At 42.1% G+C, this 18,127-nt stretch overlaps 2 protein-coding genes and 1 pseudogene across 2 annotated transcripts; 2 read left to right on the top strand and 1 right to left on the bottom strand.

Moving 5' to 3' along the window:
• Positions 1–1,025: 1,025 nt before the first annotated feature.
• LOC123399718 (alpha carbonic anhydrase 1, chloroplastic-like) lies at positions 1,026–3,501 on the bottom strand. The gene is made up of 6 exons (XM_045094107.1): positions 3,423–3,501; positions 2,503–2,714; positions 1,998–2,104; positions 1,815–1,917; positions 1,278–1,460; positions 1,026–1,172 (listed from the first exon to the last, which is right to left on the bottom strand). Exons 1-6 carry the CDS (start codon positions 3,499–3,501, stop codon positions 1,026–1,028), a joined length of 831 nt encoding a protein of 276 aa, XP_044950042.1.
• Positions 3,502–6,499: 2,998 nt separating this feature from the next.
• On the top strand, positions 6,500–7,923 carry LOC123396967 (annotated as a pseudogene).
• Positions 7,924–10,740: 2,817 nt separating this feature from the next.
• On the top strand, positions 10,741–15,072 carry LOC123399717. The gene is made up of 9 exons (XM_045094106.1): positions 10,741–11,052; positions 11,449–11,639; positions 11,746–11,858; positions 12,252–12,327; positions 12,754–12,782; positions 12,969–13,062; positions 13,294–13,383; positions 13,537–13,723; positions 14,590–15,072. The coding sequence occupies exons 2-9, from the start codon at positions 11,451–11,453 to the stop codon at positions 14,928–14,930; spliced, it is 1,119 nt and encodes a 372-aa protein (XP_044950041.1). The 5' UTR covers positions 10,741–11,052; positions 11,449–11,450; the 3' UTR covers positions 14,931–15,072.
• The last annotated feature ends 3,055 nt before the right edge of the window (positions 15,073–18,127 follow it).

Here is an 18,127-nt window from a genome sequence, read left to right as displayed (position 1 = left end):
GATTCACTACACCGGATACCCAAGGGTACTGGAGGGTTATAGTGACTCAAATTGGATATCTGATGCTGATGAGATTAAACAGATCTAAGGATATATATATATGTGTGTGTGTGTGTGTATGTGTGTGTGTGTGTGGTAGTACGAGAAATTCTATGATATATGATTGGTTGTACGAAAAATTATATGATATATGCATAACATGTACAATATGTAATAGCATAAAATATGTTTGGAATTAAAAAAAGTTAAATGGAAAACACAAAATTAAAAGCAAAAAATAAACAATAAACCCCCAAATCTCAAAACCCCAAAGCCTTTAGTCCCGGTTGTGTCACCAACCGGGTCTAAAGGTCCCCGCCCCGTGACGCGCGCTGCCAGCCACGTGGAAGGGCATTAGTCCCGGATCGTGGCCAACCAGGACTAAAGGGGGAGGCTTTAGTCCCGAATTATTAGCCCCGGTTGGTGACCCGGGACTAAATGCCCTTACCAATCGGGACTGATGCCCGTTTCTTCGCTAGTGTCAAAGGTTATACTAGTAACACTTGTTGCTCAGCCGACGTGAACGACATCAATACCTCTATACCCTCACCTTGGAATAGCGAGAAGAAACTCTGCCCACCATACGATATTCACAAGTGGATAAATCAATTTAGTTTCTGTTCCATTTAAATTCTTTGGTTTAAGAAAAATGATATTGCATTTCACATCATGGATTTCTGCTAGATTTATCAACAACATAGGCAATAGAACATTTCTAACACCATTGAGACAACAAAATTTCATTGTTATCTCATTTTAGAAAATTTCCTTATTTGACATTCACTGATGTATTATACCGAAACAACAACCCAATGGTTACACAAGAATAAATGATAGTGGCAATGACTATAATTTATGTTCTTACACAGACAAGTATCAAAGCACGAGCTACACTTTATTGCAATCTATCATGTGAACTTACATTTCTTCAATGTTCAGGATTGGCACCAAACAAAATAGTTCACCATGGATCAAACTTGAGTTGGCTAAAGAATATTTTGAACATTGCGTGACTTGTCATAGAGTTGTACGGTGCGGCCATTCAGTGATTGTAGCGGTCTGTAGTTGTGCCTGTAACTCCCCTTCAAAGGAGCCATCAAAACAGCAGCTTGCTCCTTTGTCATTTCTTTTATCTGCGTCACATCTCGAAAGTGTATAAATTAGTAACTCGCATTGCATAAACATCATGCAAAGTTAAAGTTCCCACACTATTTTCCACATTTGAGCAGATGGAATACCTCGCCAAGAACGTTCCAGATCACATTCTCTGTGCATGGTGGTGCGGTGAGAGAGCCAACATATCTGAAATACTTATGTGCACCCTGCATTAATTCCCTCATATTCACCACCCCAACAGGCAGAGGATCACCTTTCTCAGCTTTGCAGCCCTCTGCAGACAATTCGGCCAACTTATCCTTTATCTGTGAGTGCAATGCAAAGAAAATAGTCAAACCAAAATGCATGTAGATGAAGCATGGGACGTCACTAGGTGTGTGTAGTCATCTGGTTCAACCATATAAGTCCAATACATATTGATTAGAAATCAAATTACAAGTTGTGATCATGTTATTCACTTCTTGAAATAGGCCAATGTCTCCCGGCAATTCACATAAAACAAAGCTTTGTATTAAATGTATGTAAACTACTCAACTGACTAACGAACAATTACTGGCCATTTCTTATCTCGGTGTTTTACACCGTGTAGTGTTCAACAATGTGATAGTGATAGTAGATACAGTGGCAACACATTCCTTTTTCTTAACACGGCGATTTACCTGACGAAGGAAAGGATCTGGTTTTCCATAACGATAAAGGATTGACACAACCGTAATGTCACCATCATCCGTGGAGTGAACCATGTGGAGCTCCACCGCAAATCTATGAGGGTAAGAGACAGGTGCACACAGTTAGTACAAGGAAATTGAATGCTTCCCAATCTCAAAAGTGTACATGTGAACCTTTGGCCATTGATGGTATGTTCTGAGGGAGAGTGCCAATGCAATTGTTTCAGTTTGTACTTCTTCCCATCCACCTTGACAGTCCCAACAGTGTCATTGTACCGCAGCTACATGAATTAGTTGGCCCAATGATTTCATAATACACATCACTTCGAAGTAGTAGATTACATGTACGTAGTAGAACATGTATTTTACAAACATGCTATTATAGTCACTCGTACATTATATAGAAGACCACAATATGATGGAGGGAATTTTGTTTCACAATGCATGTATTTTATTACACTATACCGATTGCACAAGTAAATGAAATTATATAGCCAAACAATCAAAGGAAAATAAAGCTAAAAAAGACGATCCAAGAAAAAGAAACTTGCAAATGAATCAAACTACTGTAAGACAAACAAAATAAAGATAAGCTAAGTCAGGTATCGCCGTGCTTGTATGTATACATTTTATATTTGTTCATACAAAGAACCATTTCGTTGAGAGGCTCGGAGCAAACCGCAATGTTGAAGACGTTGTCAACCATTGAAGCATTTGTAGAAGTATAATCCCTTTCTAAGGGCTCCATTCCAGGGTCGTGTACCGCACCATCTCTCACGATGTCAATTGGAGACTGGTAGGTTCCTTTTGAGCAAAGTGTGAAATTAGGACTTAAGCTCCCCCAATGCTCTGGGCCAGTTCTCCCACTGTACCCGAATCTCACGCCATTTCCTTTGAGTCAGAAAAATATATATAAGAAATTATACATCAAGATGAAACTTAGTGGAAATTATATGAGCAATAGGAAAGATGTAGATGGCAAGATTCTACAAGATGTTGTTTTGCTGACAAGATGAAACAACCCTGCATCTACTTCAAATCCTGTTTGCCGCCATTCTTTGGTGTACCGTTCATGTGGTGAAATGATTATAATCTGAATAATACTGGAGTATTTTTTTAGTGAAACATAGCATACCTTTCTCACTCTCGGATATTCCATTTCAAGAGAAATATGAAAAGAGTGAAGAATTGGCAGTGAAGAGGTCTGACTGATAAGAAACCAGAAATACAGATGGGACCTTTACATACAGGTTTCATATTATTTTAACATAGATAACTGGCAGATGATATTTCGTCCGAGTTAGTGCGGGAAGGATCGCTTTGAAGGACGAAGCAACTCAAGAGCCAAATGGAGCGCCTATAAAAGGTTGAAAATCGTGGAGAAGGGAATACGAATGTGTGCCAGAACCAGATGCCCACAATTATAAATCAACTACTCCCTCCGTCCCAAAATAAGTGAAGCTTATTTTGAGACGGAGGGGGTACTTCTTTCGTTTTTAAATATAAGTCCTTTTAAAAATTCCATCGAAAAGAGGGAGTAGTATATTGTACAACAGCGCTTAGGAGAGAACTTGGTCAGGGAACTTAATCAACACATACCGTCGCATGCATGGGTCACATGAAAGCACATGCACAACAATGCAACAAGTAGAATTGCACTTCTCTCGGAAGTCACCATCTGCGCACTCCTTGGTTCTCTCTGAGAAATGTAAGCTCCAACCTACTTATATAGAGCTGTACTCGGAACTGTAGAGAAAATACAGAAAGAGCTGTACTCGGAACTGTAGAGAAAACTGCACAAGGAACATGTACTTATATAGGACGACTTACGGTAGATACTTACGTGTGGGCCATTTCCGCCCTAGCTGAGGAAACATGCATGCCAGTCAATTCGGTAGTATTAATGTTTTTGGCCCCAGCGTCTTTGTTCTTTATGTTGCTGGAGATTACAAGGTCTTCCTGCTGGAAGCTGTATGGCTCATCGATTTCTCAGTCTAGTCTCCCTCGTTGCGCAACAGCTCTGCTCACTTTCCAACCCTTTCGGTTTCATACCTAAAATAAACATCCCCCCCTGTAACCAATGCAGCTTTGTATCAACTACTAGCATAGTACGAATCGGAAATTGCTTTTGGAGCTCGGCCTCCATGTAAGCCTTTAAATTTGAAATTCAAATTTCACGAAAATAAATATTTTTACATTTAAAAGAATTCTGAAAAAACAGAGATAAGTGAGGGCATAACACACATGTGTGTAAATTTTCAGAAAAAAATACGCTGAAATGAGGGTTGTACAAAAATGATAAATCTGAAGCTTTTTAACACATGATACTATTCATTGTTTCATGTCATGAATTTACCTTTTTTATGCAGATCGTATTTCAAAATATTTCATCCTAAAATTTTACACACATACACATAACATCCTTTTTTACTTGCATATTTTTTCAGATTATTTTGAAACTGAAAAGTTTGAAATTTGAAATTTTCAAAAAAATTGGCCTCCATGGAGCTCGGCCTCCAAACATCTGTTCTCAGTACGAATAGCCTTTCAAAAAAATTCCCTAAAAAAGTTCAAAAGAAAAGAAAACCTTAGCAAACAACTCCAAACAAAGACGTACGTGCAATGCAATTTTTTTTACTGGGAGCAATGCGTTTATTTTCACGGTAAATAGACTATTCCTCAAATAATAGACTTGTTGTTTACAAGTAAATGAGAAATAAAGTCAGGGATCATATCATCCCTAAGAACTAGAAGATCTGTAGCTAAAGGAATTCTTAGCTAATTCTTCCGCAACTTGATTAGCTTCGCAAAAGCAATACTTATAGGAAATCTTGGCAAACTCCATTTGTCCATCGCCATGGGAGCAATGCATTCTTTATCTGGAGGAAAGAGCCCCAAAAGTTGTGTCTCGGTGCAACTTCCTCTTTATCTATTATAACGCTTCACATATGTAGTGTTGTCAGACTTGAAACCCTGGAGATAGAGATAAATGGAAGACATACGACAATTTGGGTTTGAGTGGCTGTTGCAATCTCGTCGATTCCCTCTCTTCCGGGTGCGTGTGATGAAGCGGGAGGCCTTGAGTTCTTTTAGGCATGCTTGGAAGTTTATATCAATACAAAGTTTAGGGTCTTCATCGGCGAAGCTCAGGCGAAAAGTGCAACACTGTTAGGAATAAAGTTTCTATGGTTTTTCTCTTGTCGTGATGTCACCTACTAGAGGACCATGATGTCAGATATCTCTTGTCTTTGTAGGTTCAATCTTGCAAAATTTGAGTTTATGTCCTCGTAGATGCATTATTCATAAGGATCCCATAAGATTGTGTTAATTGATGGTGATTTTGTTGATGTTATCTTTTGTCGCTTTGGAGTGTTTCTTTGACGACCTGTACTTCTAGGCGAGCATTCCCATCGTAAGTAAGGTCACCGCTCAATCTCATGGCTTCCCATTCTTTGGATGGACGACTCATGTGGCTTTCGGAAACCTTTAAATGTAGTCAAAGTTCGTGCAGATATATGCATACCGGTGCCTCCACAATCTTATTGCGAAGATTAATACCATGAAGAATCAGCCTTCCATAAATTTTGTTGTAATTCTCAGTCATAGAAGTTGTTCGTAATTTTTTGGGTTTATATTTTAAAGCATTGTATTTGTAATGATTGTCGAGTTTAAGTCATGTAACATTTGACTGACCCACGAAAATCCATTTTTGAGCCCAGACTCATCTGCACCATGCTGAGTAAAAAAATCAAAACAAATATTAAAAAAATTTAAAAACTTATATTTTTTGGGTGATAGATAATTTGATGCGTAAGGTTCGTTTCAAATTTTATACAATTTAAACATCTGAGACGATGTCGGCAAAAAAAAAACAAATTCGGTGTCTCTAAAAAAAGTTTACTGTACATGCACTGTTTTGATTCGATTTTTTTTACCGAGAGTTGCTCAGATGTTCAACTGATACAAAAACGGAGCAGACCTCAGGCACCAAACTATCTATTATCCAAGAAAAATTTGGAATTTTTAGAATTTGTTTTGATTTTTTTACTAAATGGTTGACCTATAAGACGTCGAGATGGTGACCATCAATTTATTTTAGTGGAAATAGAAAGCGATAACTTTTTCGGGAAAACATAAAAGAGTTTGTGTTTCATTTCATTGAACAGAGAGAGAACAATAGTACATGTACAACCTCGCAGCAGGAGGGACACACGCACACACATCATCGTCCTAACCAAACGAGCAAGTGAGGAGGTGCTACCAAGTACAGACTGCAACGATGGAAGGTCTTGCCTTGTCTAGCCTCCAACCATGAATTGCAAGGTAGCTAGACTCAGAGCCTCAAGGCCGCATCACAGTCGTTGTCAGGCGCCTTCGAAGAAGATCGCATCTCCAAGGCTGTCCGGGCCAACGTACCTTCCACCCATATGTGCATAGGAGACGAGAGGTGGATGGCAAGACCCCATCACAACATCGCAATACCAGCAAGCCTCGTCGGAGAGACCGTGGAGGCCGCCATCTCCAGCTGCAGCGTCGGGGACTCCAAATGCGACCCAAGTAGCGCCTTCAAAATGGGAACGACGCACAGACACCGCCGTTGCCTTGTTCAGTGAAGGACTAAGGGTTTCCCCTGGTGCTCGAGGAGAGGATCTAGTCCGGGCAATAACAATGCATCCATGCAGGCAACGTCACCCTTAGGCGTCGCCCTTGTCAGCGTAGGCCATCGCCACGCAGGGATTTCGCCCCGGCCCAAGACTAGAACCCCAAATAACTCAGAAGCAGAGCAGACAAGAGACGGGGAGCAGATTGTCGGAGAGGACCACCAACACCGAGAGGGAAACTACATATCATCACCGTCGATGTAGGGAAGCACCGGCCAGCGCAGTGTAGCAGCCACCAGATGGCTGCCAAACAAGGCCAGACACCGCAGGGGGCTGCGTCGAGCAGGGCTAGTGGCGCCGTTGCGGGGACGTGCCACCTGCATCATGCCGTCGTCGACCATGGTCACCGTCGCGCTGGCCTGCAGCCTACGCCACCCGGATCCGTCGAGGCACAACTAAGCAGCTGCAGCTGCTCCCCTAAAGGGTCGCGTCGCGCCGCCCGCGTGCTCGCCATGCCAGATCGAGAGGCCCGACCCTCTGGATCTTGGGCCGTCGTCGTGAAACCCTAGGCACCGAGAAGCACAACTCCGCGAGCCTCGTCGAGCCCCATGCTTGGGGGGAAGGCCGCCTGGGAGCAAAGTCTCGCCGCCACCGCATACGCCAGGGCTTTGCCCAGCATGGAGCACCGGCGGCGGTAGGGGGTGGGGGAGCAGGAGAGGAGGGAGGGCTCGAGGGTTGCGTCGCCTCCCAGGTCACCCATGGGGAGGGCGACGTGGGAGGAATTCTCTCTCCTATGCTTCCACTATCCAAATAGAAAGTGATAATATAGAAATAGTTTTCTTCATAAATAGGTGACATTTCGAAACAATGTCATATTTTCGGTTTTTAGGTGGCTACCACCTTTTTCATTTTTTTATAAATGTCACTTTCATTACTATAAGAATACCCTTTTAGGGTTTTCTAGCAAACAACCAAACTCGAAACTTCTTTGACCATCTAACCAAAATATACTAGACTGAATATAATAATACACGGACTAAGAACAAAGATCTCTACTAAAATTAAAAAAAAAGTTACGTAAAAGATCATCCAAGTGGTCATTTCTAGCTCCTCCTTTTGCATCTTGATGTTTTTCTACGATTATAATAAGGAGACCTTACCTCTAAGATTTTAAGAGCCAGATATCGTTGAACGTGCTATGCTAGGACACACCCCTTTGAAGGCAGGCTACCAAACAGACGATTAATCTCCATATACTACTGGAAAAGAAAGCAATTAAACACGAAACATGAGATTATTGACCAAACCAAAGTTGTCACTTCCCTTTCCATCACTCACCCTAAGGACCAGTTGAAGCCCTGATACACTACAAAATCAAGCTCCCTAGTATTGGTCATGTTAGCCGTAACATGACAAAGGCCCTGTTTGGAACCGCTCAGATTATATAATCCAGTTATTATAATCTATTTTGTCTTCAAACAGGACAGATTATAGTGTAGATTGTAAAAACTAGATAGACATATTATTAAAAACTCACAATCTACTCTACCCAGCTAAAATCAGATTATGGATTGGTAATGACCCATTACCCTTGTAAAGTTGGAGATAATTACATTTCTGCTACCGCCACCCTCCTCTTTTTCTTAAAAAAAACCCCAGAGGGCAAACAAGTCACTATGCAATGTAAAATCTGAATTACAGTTTATATAATCTGACCTTCAAATATGTCCATCTAGATTATTTTTATAAACCAGATTATGTAATTTATTTTTATAATCCTTATTGTCATAATCTATTGTCGTTTCGAACATGGTCAAACATATATCCATGCATCTCATTTTGTGCGACATTGTCTTCAAAGTCAAGACTCATAATGTCATCACCATCAAACACACACATAAAATTAAAGAGATAAAACTACATAGAAAAATAGACCACGAGAGTTCCTCCACACCTAATGCCAAATTAACTTGCACGGGTAGACAATTTACTGGCCTGTAGCTCGTGGTACCCTATAACGGACTGATTCGCTGTAGCCAGGGGCGGATCTTCCGGTAGGGCGATGATTTTGCGCAAAAATATTCATACATGTAAGCATGTACTGACTGGTTCAACCTGCGTGGACTCACGGTCACTAGAAAAGGAAAAAAAAAAGAAAAATGAAAGGCCTGGTCGGTGGTGCTCCTTCGGCCCACATTATTTCGGCTCAAACTTAAGGCGAGCAAGCGCACACACCAATTAAAATCATGTAAAATCATTATAGTGTGTATATGCTATACATTTGTATATTGCATAAAATCATTTTTTTTTATGTTTATAAGGGTTAGTACCACCTTAATTCCTTTCGCCCTCCGCCACGGGCGGTAGCGCCCTATGGTAGCCATCTGCTTTACTGTAGTGAACTAAACACTATAGCGGCTCGGGGTCATCGCAACAACTGTTTTTAATGGGTCTTCTTATATTTCAAACAATCAAGGGAAGCGATTTTTTTCTAAATTATGAACATTTTATGAAAATGCAAACACTTGAAAATGGGAACAATTTTTGAAAATAGTAACATTTTTGAAAATTCTGAAATCGAATTGTTAACTGAAGTTGATAGATTTTGTTACCAATTCACGCACTATTATTTGTACTCCCTCCATTCATAAATACTCTTAAAATTTGAAATGCAATGTTACTAATTTTAGAGTATAAGATGTTTTGAATATTTTAACATGAACTACATTACAGTGGCGGAGGTACAGGGTAGACAGGGTGTGCCGCGGCCCATCGTGGGATTTTGGAATGGGTATCTATGCATATTTAGATGGGCCAGAGAAAAAGAAGCAGACCAATTTCATATTAGACTTATCGCACACAGCCGCACAGACACACTTCGATCCGGCATTTCCTATGGTCCGGCCCATCTAGGCACCGTTTGATGTTTCCTTTAATAATTGTAAAAACTTATTTTAATATTGATGAACATTTTTTAATTTTCAGTGAATATTTTTGAAGATTGATGAGCGTTTTTGAATATTGATGAACTTTTTGAATTTCGATGTACATCTTTTTAAAAATGGATGAACTTTTTAAAGATTTATGAACCTTTTTTCAGTTCAAAGATTTTTTAAAATACATGAATTTTTTTTGATTTTTTATTAAATTTTACAAATTTATTAAACTTTTTAAAAATTAAATGAACTTTTCCTAAATTGGATGAATTTTTTTTAATTTTCAATGAACTTTTTGTCAAATTGACAACCGTTTTTAAAGACATGAACTTTTTTCAAATGGATGAACCTTTTTTCTTTAAATCTGTATAAACCTTCTTTAATTTTTATTTTTTATTTTCGTAACAAAAAAATTAAAAGAAAAATAGAGCGCACTACGTAGCGGCGCTGCATGGCTGACTTCCCATGCGGCGGCTTGTTAACCCACAATTAAACACACTCGTCGCTTCTCAGTAAATTTTGCATCTGTCGCTTTCAACCACCATCTGCTCTATGCATGCATGTGTTTCTCGGTAAAATTTGCATATGTCGCTTTCAACCAGCATCTGCTCTATGCATGCATGCGGGTTGGAAAAAATGATTTATCTCATAGATTAATACTTTGATTAAAGATTTGCTTTCACCGTTAGGTTCGTCTTGACGAGACCTTCAAAATAAGATCCCAAGATGACATGTTTTGTTGAATTTTTTTTCGTCGTTCCTAATTGCCACATTTATGTCATCATAGTTGTCATTTTACGAGTGTACAGTTGTTACAAAAATTATACATAGTTATCGGACAATAATTTTATACTTTTTAAGTATTGCAGTGTTATGTGAAGCTAAAAAATGGATATTAAAGCACTAACAATAAGCAAGTAAATGCATGAACCAACACAAGCACAATGAATCATGTTTTTTAGTAGGGTATATCGACATTCATAAATCTGATAACCAAGTTAATTTAATGTGAGAACTATGTAACAGATAATGTGACAAGTAAGTGATAATAATCTGGCAAGTAACAACGAAAAACAAAAGTCATCGAAACATATCGACATGAGATCTAGTTTTGAAGATCTCATCACGATAAAGTCAGTGGTGAAAACAGATCATTAATTGAAATAACGGTTTGAGAGTTAAATCTTTTTTAATACAACACCGCTAAGCAAGCTCTTTGAATTTGTACGCATGAGCCGCCGCACGGGAAAGCGGCTGTGCATTGTGTGCAGTTTAGATTTTTCTAAGAAAAAATGGACAGCACTCGAATGGGCCGGCCCATGCTAGCAGCGGTGCAGGCGCCGGATCGTTAACGGGCGCCTGCAGTGCGCATAGCCAACCAGGTAAGAAAAAAAACAGTTCTTCCCGTCCTGACGGCCGACAACCCAGCGACTCAGCCGCCGCATCCCTGCCGCGGCGCTGCCTCGCCGGCTCGCCGCCTTCGCCGGTCGCCGGTCGCCACGCAGGAGGACCCATCCTCTCCTTCCTGCCCGCTTGACCCTCGGCGGCCGCGGCGCCCCTCTGCGAGCTGCGACCCTACCCTGTCCACGGTCGCCTGGCGCCCCTGCCAAGCCGGCGGCGGCCGCCTGGTCACCAGTCCGGCACTCGGCCAGCAGCAAGTCGGCAAATCTGCCCCAATTAGCCTGATTTAAGGTACCCAATTTATCCATTCCCCAATTTCTTATTTAGCCATTTAGGGTTTGATTTTTTGCCGTGCTATGCTATCCAGTACATGAACAAGAAGTTCATGACATGAACCGAACACACAGATAAATTTGGACATCATTTCTGCCTCAGTTAACCTTATTCATAGAAAGTAAATTGTGTTGAAGAATGAAGAGGACCGGAGAGATTGCCCCTCTTTTTCATAGACATGCTTTGAAGATAGGGAAAACGGAAAACACTAAAACATGTCTATATAAATTTGAATCACAAAAATGTTACAGCATCTTATATTTGTGAACAGAGGCAGTAGTATTTATCATGTTTTATGTAGTTTGTTGGATCGTTGAGCATTGAGGTTAAATTCTACATCCATCCACGACCTAGACATGGCAGCTACAAAGCCGGGGGCGACCGCCATGGTGCAGCATCCGGAGGGTTCGAAGGAGGAGGGGGAGGAGCATCGGATGCGGGCGGCGCTGCGCCACCTGCAGGCGGAGGCCGGAGTGCTCGAGCGCCTCGTCTACAAGCACCGGAACCAGCACCGCGGTGCCGCCTACTTCCAGTACCTCATCAAGGTACGCCTACCACTACGACCTGCTCGCCCCTTCCCCCCATTTTTTTTTTCTGGCGGGTGGTTCTGCACTGGAGTTTGATTTGTATTTGTTTGGGTTGGGCATGTAGGTGCGGAGGGATCTGAAGCTGCTGCTCAGTGCCAATCTCGCGGAGGTGATCAACGCGGTGTTCCCTGTCATCACTTATCGTAAGCCGGCCAACACTATTCTTGTTCCGAACAGGTTCGTCAGGTTTCACATCCTTGCCGCTGCTGCACTTCCCGTAAAACAATCTTTATCATTTTTTATGTGTATGTTAATCACAAAAAAAGAAGTCATTATGCGTATGGTACACGATGGCAGAAGTGATGTCCTTACACAAATCCCTCATGTTTTGAGACATGGTGTGGTCTTGCGATGATATTTGTGGTCCTTATATCGATTGTAGCAAAGAAATATGTATACACTAATGATTGTGAGCTTGGTGGCCTGCTCCGCAGCTAGAAATTTGCATTTGAATGGGCAGTGCTTAATTTCTTGGCAATTCTGATTGTTTCATTTGCTTTTATTCTTACAATGATGCTATAGTTTTATTAGTCTTCTGTTCAGGTCATTGTTTAATGTTGTCTTTTATAGGCAGGGTAAGAGGAAGCCTGGTGCAAATCATAGCCACTATAAGAGACTTTTGGGGATTGCCCGTTTGCTGTCCCAGGTGTGTTTTGTAGTCTGTATTTTGATGGAATCCTAAATGTAATGTCTCTGTTGATAGAGCATAACTTTTGTTCCTTGTGGTTGTTTTCGAGTAATGAGTTAAACAATATTGAAATTTGAATCTGTGGAAGTCTACCAATATTGCCCCGTTGTTTTACTTCTTTTGTTTAGCTAACTAGGATACAGAAGCAAAGTGTTGTGATTATCCCTGCATATTTGCAAGGTTTCTGATGTATTTAGTATAAACCCTTATAAGTACATGAAGTTCATTACCTGAGAAATTCTATATTTCGCAACTGCATGACACATGCTTCTGGATGAGTCATCGTAGTTCACAGATCATTCTAGATCAACTTTGAGACAAGAGATAGCTAACTTGGTTTGCCCATCAGAAGGAAAACACTAATGCTTTCTGTATTTTGTGCAGATGGCTGAACCTGTTATGAAGGGAGCAGTGTATCCTTTTTTTGTTCTGTTGTTTTCTTAGCAGAAATTAAGTAAAGTGTACATCCACACTCGCCTTGCCTTAGGTGAAGCATGTATCATTTTACCGTTTGTCTACCAAAAGGGAAACAAATCTCATAGTAACTTTCACTCCGAGTTGATTGCTACATATCTAAAGTTCCTTAATCCATACTACAGTCAGATCAGCTTTTTACTTGCTAGATCTTTTTTCATTGAACTTTGCACTGCTGTGCTTGCTTTGCTTGCACGAGTGAGAGTCCTGACCCAACAGGTGAGCCACATAGTCTACAGGCATGGCTATGAATGATTGTATCAATTTAATTCAGTAAATAACCGCCCATATATTTATGCAGCAACCAACTTGGTAGCCAAACTGTTAGTGTATTGATTTTAGGAATCTACGAAATGTCAACTTGGAATCATATGCGTGCCAGTTATCTTCTTTGTCTCTTTATGCAGAAATTTTGCTTAAGATGCTGACACTCTGACATTGTGTTTACAGATGTTACTTGATGTTGTATCAGTCTACAACAAGGTTACTGATCTTACAGATAAAAAGCAGGCTGTTAAGATCAGTATTGATAAAGTGCAGGTATGTTTTGCTTCCACACTAGCACTCTGTATCCTTATTGATCATGGAAAAATATGTATTGCGTAAGATCATGCTTTCAGACAGAAGTGCAGTAGCTGGACCTTGCAGTTACCTCAGTACATAACTCCTTGGTTTTGCCTCTTCGTGTCACAGGCTTTCAGAGAGTACTACCCCTCGAGCAATGATCCCAGTACTATCCTGGAGTGTGTATGGGTGATAGATAAATTTGTTTTGCATGAAAAGATCAAAGATAGCAGTCAGAAAACCAGAGATGAGGATCTGAAGTCGTGCACCCCAGATTCATCAATCCAGTATGAGACCCTTGGACTTGTTAGTGAAGGTTGGAACACTTTACCTCCTCTGATTCATGATATATGAACATTTGGAGTTCAGGGTTGCATTATCTGCAACACTTGTACATGACTGCCTGCTGATACTAAAACAATCGCATGCAATTGTATCCTAAAGGCATGCAAATGGAAAATTATTGTCTGTTAAGTAATCTAAACTAAAAATACAATGTCAGTTGATAACAATTATATGTAGGAGGAAGTGATATTAAATGAGTGTGAATGAGAAGAACCTTGGTGGTGCAATTACATTCTTGGAGCATACCTCCGATTGACTATTTGGAAATTCTGATGACCCTTGAGTATATTTTCTAAAAACATTTCCGTGCCTCTTATGGTAGTGACATTTGACAAAACACTCAAGAGTATGCGTTTGGGATCTGTAACTTACCACTGAACTACTGCTGTTTAGTATGATATTTTGGTTGAACAGCCATATATCTCTAATGTGTTGGATAACCTGTCTGACAGTTTTTGCAATGCTAACAACAGTTAGCCTTGCTGAATGATAGCTGAGATTGCACTTACTGGAAGACACACACACTGTGAATTGCGACCATGGTCTTATTTGCTATTAGTTCCATTTCAGTTTCGAAACATATTTTTGGTTGCCTGCTCCAATGGGAAACTAAAGTGCATGCATTGCCAAAAATGATGTACCTTTTTTTTTAATCAGTTGTTTGTTACGTAGTATGTATCTAATAGAACATGAATGCTTGTTTATGCCTTTATCTTTTCATACATAAAAAAGTACGTATGTATATCGAATAGAATATGAATGCTCGTTTATGCTTTTATCGTTTCATACATAAAGAAAGTCCTTATAACTTCTAATGCTGCACTTATGACATATCAGAGATGGAAAACCCTGATGGAGCAAACATCCCAGCCAAACAACAGAATGCTTCTCTGGCTGACCAATCAGATGAAGCCACCCATTGCGGCGATGCTGGAGATCCTCACAGTGGGAGGCAAGCACCAAAAGATCAAAAGACCCCAGGCTCTCTTATTGGCACACCTGGTGCTGCGCCGGCTCCACACAGAGATGTCAAGCCTGATATGAGGAAGAGAGTGGCATTCATCGCAGTGGGGAAAACAAAAGTCACCGTGACACCGCCTGAAACATCATCATCCGTAGTTGCCAAGAAGCAAAGAGTGGACATGATTCCACAGAGCACCGCAGATCCTGCGTTGTAACTCTGAAAGAACAATATGCACACCTTAGTAGATGATTTGTTGCATTCTTACTACATCTTGCTTCGTTACCAAGAGATTGTTTCTTTTTCCACCAAGCACCATGGTGACATATCAAGATAATCAATGAGGTTTAGGCCAAGAAGCAAAATCCAGATAATCGATCGGATCATTATTTGGCCAAATTGCAATCCGTAAAACCGATCATGTACTTCCATATGTGGTTAGATAAGAGGTGTACCTACATGGCCACACAGCCACAGCTTTTGTCATTCAATCACACTTACACGCCTTCTCTAAGACCTCAAGAACAGCATCAAGTGTCAGCCTGTTGCTAGACAAGATGGCAACCAAATCGATTAGCTGCCGTTGTTCCACCATTTGCATCCACCTCATCATCCCAAACTGATCAACACATCGGCTAGATGAAAGTTTTAGCTGAGAGTCTGAGACAAAGCGCAAACAAGTGTACACACAAAAGAAAACCACAAATAATTTAGCTGAGACTCGAACTAATCGATCAGGTAATAATTTCATACATTTTCAATTTCAACCACGTTCAGCAGCACAAGAGAACTATTACAAGCTTTTTACAAGCATCAAAAAGGAATGAAGACGACGATCACAACCGAATCTCCCCTTCCTCTAAATCTTCTTGAAAGCAACGATGCTGCTGCAGCTTCAGGTCGTGGTCGTCAGCCTTGAGGACGAGTCCCATCCGTCGCAACAAGTTGTTCGGCCTGGCCGTGTTGTGCTGATCAATGCCGAGGGCCTTGACGTCCTCGTCTAGGGTGTCGTTGAACATTGCCGTCCTCTCCGTCTCGAGCAGCTCCTGACGGGCCTTCTCCCTCGCCCGGGACGTCGCCTCCTTTCGCCGCCTTTCTAAAGACATGTTGGCACGGGCGAGCAGCTCGCGCATTGGATGACTAGTGTTGGCGGCGCGCTCTGCCTGAGCTGGACGACTGTCGACGCTCTGGTGAGAAGAATCAGAACCCGAACCGCTGCTGCTGCCGGTGATGGTTGCATCTTCGGCAAGCTTCTTCACCGGTGACGGTGAGGCGTGGCCGCAGATGTCCACGTGCTCCTCATCCTCTTGGACGAGCTGAGGCTCCAAGGGTGTCGTGCTGATCGGCAAAGGGGAGACGCCGCCGACGATGTCAACGTCTTCGTCCTCCTCCTCTTGCTCGATCATCTTCTTTTTGTGTACAAGATGCGTCGACGGATTCGCCCTCTCTCGGACGAACTTGTCCAGCTGCTTCTGCATCTCCACAAGGGCCGCGTCTTGGACGGCGTGCATCTCGATCTCGATGTAATCGTTGCAGATGCCGCGGCGGCTGTGCTTCTTCAGCAGCTCCAGGATATGAGCGGGGAGTACGTGGGATTCAGACAGCTTGGCTACCTTGGCGAGGTCCGCGTAGAGTTGGTTCCGCTCCTCGGGCGTCAGCTTCTTCACGGGGACGGGAGGGGACGCCTTCCTCCTCTTGGATGGACGACCGTCGTTGACGTGAACGCGGGGAGCCGACGGGGACGAGGCGGAAAGCACGGCGGCCGCCTCGGCGACGAGGCGACGGGCCGCGACGAGCTCTGCCTGGAACCGCTCGCGAAGGGTCTCTAGCGGGCGCTTCCGGCCGCCGGACATGATGCTGAAGGGCTCCCGGCGGGCAATCTCCATGGGATCGGAACAGCGGACGCCGGTCGCTTGGGGAAGATGCTAGCGGATGCGGTGGAGGAGAGGAGAGGAGAGGAGACGATGGGGAAGATTGGAAATGCGCATGGGAGGACTCAGGGCAAGGCCTTTTAACCAGCGAAGTGATCCCTGATGGGGTCGAAGCCGTGTTCTGCTGTGCTGTGATCCGTGAAGAAATCGGAATGCAATCCGAGACAGTACGGACAAGCTTTCGGATTTGGTTGCGTGCGTGCGTGCGTGCATGCGTGCGTGCATGCATCTCAAGCATAGCATGGTTCACCACGGCCGGGCAGGGCTTCATTTTTCCCCAGTTCGTCCTGCTGGCTGTCTTTCAGGATGGGGACTGCTACCCATCGATGAATTTATAGTAATCATCCACTATCTTTTTAGCCGTTCGATGTATACGCACGTACCGTCTGATCACCAGCTCGATCGTCTTCGTCCATTATCTAAAATCACGGAACAACGCACCAGTTGCAGAAACAAGCATGCTGCTACGTGTCCAGCTGACGGGTTAAAAAGTGACTGACGGATCTTTTGCAACATAGATTATGTTGCAATTTTATTTTGCAACAAAGAGCATGTTGCGAAAATGTCCGTATATTTTTTTTTGCGATAGGATTTGTTATAGAATATTTTCTGCAACAAGGATCGTGTTGCAGAAATTTTTGTAACAAACATCATGTTGCAAAAAACTTTTGCAACGTAGGTCAGGCCGTAGAAAACTTTTGCAACAAAAGATAGTTGTTTTAATTTTTTGAAACATAGACCAAGTTACGGAAACTCGTCATTGCGCCTATTTGCACTAGCTACGTCGCTGTTAATCGCAACAACGTCGTTGTTGCAGAAACTCTGCGGATTTGCTCGAGGGATGGGGCTCGAACTCGGGGCCAAACCAAGGAGGAGACGTAGGGCGTCGGAGTCTAGGACGTTTGCATCGACACCACCGAAGTTGGTTTTGTCCAACACAGAACACGCGTCTGGTGGGAGAGGCGGTGGACGCGGTCGTAGAAATCCACCGGTTGATGAAAAAAGTTTTCCTTTCAAGGATGCGGAAACATGTAGTAGCTTGGTACCTTTTTAAAAAAAAAATCATTTGATTTCTGAAAATAAATGCGGAACCATGTAATTAAGAAATACAATACATATTTTCTTAAAATAAATCATTTTTAGGGGTAAAACAAGCTTTATTACTCAAAACCCATATTAAATGGGATACAGAAATGACCATAAGGGTAGAGAAACCAAACATGTCGTCGCTGATCAAGAGAGAAAAAAAAAATCATTTGGCCGCAGCCACGTAGCCTTGTTCGTATTGGGCCAGGCCTTTTTGTCAAAAATATCACTCCAACATGTGTAATAAAAAATATTAACTCAGACAACAAAATGACAACTCATGGTACTATCCTGCAGAAAGTAGATAGACGGAAGGATAGCTTTCAGATGGTCAGCTTCGGCCACAAACGGCGAGAGTCAAATAGAGACGCTCATACTCTAGCTAAATATGCAATCT

The sequence above is a fragment of the Hordeum vulgare genome, chromosome 5H (genome assembly GCF_904849725.1).
Source record: "Hordeum vulgare subsp. vulgare chromosome 5H, MorexV3_pseudomolecules_assembly, whole genome shotgun sequence".
Classification (NCBI taxonomy): Eukaryota; Viridiplantae; Streptophyta; class Magnoliopsida; order Poales; family Poaceae; genus Hordeum; species Hordeum vulgare.
This window is presented reverse-complemented; position numbering and strand designations above follow the sequence as displayed.

Coding starts and splice junctions, on each gene's coding strand:
- LOC123399718 (XM_045094107.1), bottom strand. CDS start 3,501: ATGGTGACTTCCGAGAGAAGTGCAATTCTACTTGTTGCATTGTTGTGC. Junction 2,715..3,422: donor TGTGACCCATGCATGCGACG/GTATGTGTTGAT, acceptor TCTGACTCAAAG/GAAATGGCGTGAGATTCGGG. Junction 1,173..1,277: donor TCTGGAACGTTCTTGGCGAG/GTATTCCATCTG, acceptor GATGTGACGCAG/ATAAAAGAAATGACAAAGGA.
- LOC123399717 (XM_045094106.1), top strand. CDS start 11,451: ATGGCAGCTACAAAGCCGGGGGCGACCGCCATGGTGCAGCATCCGGAG. Junction 11,640..11,745: donor ACTTCCAGTACCTCATCAAG/GTACGCCTACCA, acceptor TTGGGCATGTAG/GTGCGGAGGGATCTGAAGCT. Junction 12,328..12,753: donor TTGCCCGTTTGCTGTCCCAG/GTGTGTTTTGTA, acceptor TATTTTGTGCAG/ATGGCTGAACCTGTTATGAA.